Source organism: Branchiostoma floridae, chromosome 12 (genome assembly GCF_000003815.2).
Source record: "Branchiostoma floridae strain S238N-H82 chromosome 12, Bfl_VNyyK, whole genome shotgun sequence".
Taxonomy (NCBI): Eukaryota; Metazoa; Chordata; class Leptocardii; order Amphioxiformes; family Branchiostomatidae; genus Branchiostoma; species Branchiostoma floridae.
In genome coordinates, this window is record NC_049990.1 from 19,173,541 (window position 1) to 19,176,583 (window position 3,043).

Sequence of the window (3,043 nt, forward strand, 5' to 3'; positions counted from 1 at the left end):
CGCAGTATTCTCACTTTGCTTACAAATATTGAGTTGTCAAGCAATGATTTACTCAAGTTAATCATTCAAATCTGTTGTACGTTTTATGTGATGTTGTCATGTTGTTTTTTGTACAATTTTCTTGTGGTAGTAGAGATTAGCTCCGGTCTACATTGATGGTTTATATTGCATTCGGGAAAGTATACCAAAACGGCTAAAGCGTCACGCGTCGCAGCGTCGTACATCGTACGTTGCACCCCTCCTTTATCCCTTTGGTTTATTCCGGCGAGGTCAACTTGATAGGTTCAAAGGTCACAAGATCGGGGTACGCCGGCTGTATACGGAAATAGGTCTCTCCACGTTTTACAGAAATCATCACGTCGTTTGGTGAGTTTGTGGTGCCATATTATCTATCTTTCATTTATGGTTGCTGTTTTTACCATGGAAAATTCCCAAGATTTATCAGATTTTGCTGTGCTAGCAATGCAAAAATCTGTACCAAAGACTCTATTCTGTGTATCGATGCATATACAATACTTATTGTGCATTCTGTCGGCTCCGATGTATTATTATATATCACCGTGCGCCACCCAAAGACGTTTGGTGAATGTACGGATATCGTATTTGACATACGTATTGAGTTGTAGATGTTTTTGTTTTATATTCTACAGATATAGCTATACCAGTGGGATGTCTGACAAGGTGCAGAACTGCCCCTGTCCGCTAGGGTACGTCATCAGGAAGGCCACGCCTGAAGACTGCGGGGATATAGTCAGGATGATAAAGGTGACTTACCTTTTACTTTCGAAAATGGAATGTTCAAACTACCTAAAGAGAAAGATGTATGTATACATGTATGCGTTAAGGACCAAGTTAATGTTTAACCGCGAGCACGTTAAAGAGCACACCGAAAAGAGTAGACGTCCTTCCCGGTGTGAATGGTTCAACCGAACAGTCCTTTGGCCGCATACGGTGCAATTGCTGTCGTATATAGGGCCCTCACACGGAAATCGAATTAGCAAGAATCAAGCCGAACCAGTCGGAATGAAGTATTTGCAAAATTCGTAACACAGTCGGGCCATTCCGAGTGGGAATTCCAAATGGACTCGATATCCCCTTCATACGAGAAGGAATGAGCCAGAATGCCGTCAGAATGAAAATTCTTTTCTATTCCTGGGAATTCGAAGTGTATTCTAGAAATTCTTACTGCATTCGAGATATTCTTTTGGCCACATTCGGGCAGGATTCGAGATGGCTTGCCGTTTCGGTTCTCCATCGAATGAGATAAAAACGTTTCGAATAATGTTGGAATGCCACAGAATGCGGTCAGACTGCAATTAGAATAGATAGAATCCACTTGGAATCCACTTGGAATGCCATTCGATATTTCTACACTTCGAATGCACCTCGACAGTTTTTGACATGTCAAAAACTTTCGAGCCAGCCAAAAGAACGGGGACGAATAGCTGGAATGCAGCACGAATGTTTAGAATACAGTACGAATTGCGAGGAATTGCCACGAATAGAAAAAAAATTCCATTCGGACGGCATTCCGGCTCATTCGTGCTCTCGTGTGAAGGGGGCTATACAGAGGTGACCTGAGTTAGCACCGAATGGCAGCCGTTCTAAACCCTTGCGACAGCCGTAGCCGTATTACGATGACCTGAGTTAGCGCCGAATGGCAGCCGTTCCAAACCCCTGCGACAGCCGTATTATATTTTAATACACAATCAATAAAGATTGTGTATTAAAGCTCCTCACATGTCAGCCCCTGGCTGCGAGGAGTGAGTACAAGTGGTCGGCGTACCCAGTAAGAACTTTTTTTTTTTTTCATATAGCCTGAATCCCACTCTTCGCACATGTATATTAATCATACTCCTACGCACGGTCCCCAACGGCTAGCTTACTGCCTATTTGGGCTTTGCCGTCTGGTGGCCCACTAGAAGTTACTGTGAGGGTCGCCACAAACCAGCTGTCAGACAATCAGAGAATATGCCTTTCTTGGGCTTTCTGTTTACGAAAACCATCCCGCAAAGGCCGCTGGAAAGCTATCGGCCAATCATGTTACGTCTTACATAGCTCCATCCTCCTACGCCCGATCCCCAACGGCTGACTGCCCATATAAGGGTAAGCTCATTAATACTTATAAGGGCGGTCAGTAACTGATCTGAATGCACCAGACAGCAGAGGTGACCGCAAGGAGTTTCGACACGACTGTGGTCCCTCTGCGTAGGAGAAAGAATCACTCTGTTTAGAGAAGTCACAAAGTATTATCCCAACTTCCCCACATTGACAGACGAACAGAAAGCTACTTTTCTCTTGAAATCGCAGAACCCACAAATTCTAGAAAATGTGGGGCTTTTCGTCTCCCTCTGCTTCCAAAAAAGAAGTCAAACCCAACCTGTTTAGAAATAGCCAACACTAGTATTAGATTAGAATATTTTTTATGGCTGTCCATTGTCACTATGTGTATACCATGTACATGTACTTGCAATTAGCCCTCGGGCACGAACTTGCAAATAAACTTCCAATATTAATCGGCGTAATGCCTTTTGTACTACAGGAGCTAGCGCAACATGACGGGTTGGGACACAAAGTAGCCATCACAGAAGAAAGTAGGTGTCTTTATTTGCGCTTCTATCAGAGTGTCTTTTGTTGCATCTGTGCATTTTAACGTGCTACCCTTTTGATACAAAAGGGTTGTAAATTCTTCAAGGGGAGGGGCTGCTAAATCGAATTGCCCATTCCCTACATGGTTAAGCCATGTCAAACAATCACTTAAAAACACATTTACCTACATTTCAAACCTCAAGTCTTTACCCCCACTGCAAAGCTGGATTTGTTAGGTTTGTTTTGGTTCAAAAAGCCCGAGTTCAACTCCGGCATTTTAATGAGCTACAGCCAGATGATTGTCATGATGTCAGGATTGCACCCCCTCCCCTAATGGATCAGTCCATGTGCCAGTCTCGAATATGAAGGTCACTCATAGGTCAAAGCATGCCAAAGGTCACAATTTTTGGCAAGATTTAAAAATATACATGTTCAGTCACTCTGCAGAAAATAG

General features: G+C 43.4%; 1 protein-coding gene across 1 annotated transcript in view; it reads left to right on the top strand.

Moving 5' to 3' along the window:
* The first annotated feature begins 239 nt into the window (after positions 1-239).
* LOC118427128 (diamine acetyltransferase 2-like) overlaps positions 240-3,043 on the top strand; it is an 8,350-nt gene continuing 5,546 nt past the window's right edge. Inside the window, exons 1-3 of the mRNA XM_035836765.1 lie at positions 240-366; positions 651-765; positions 2,543-2,594. Coding sequence (XP_035692658.1) covers positions 670-765; positions 2,543-2,594 — 148 coding nt within the window. The 5' untranslated portion in view covers positions 240-366; positions 651-669. The remainder of the gene's footprint in view (positions 367-650; positions 766-2,542; positions 2,595-3,043) is intronic.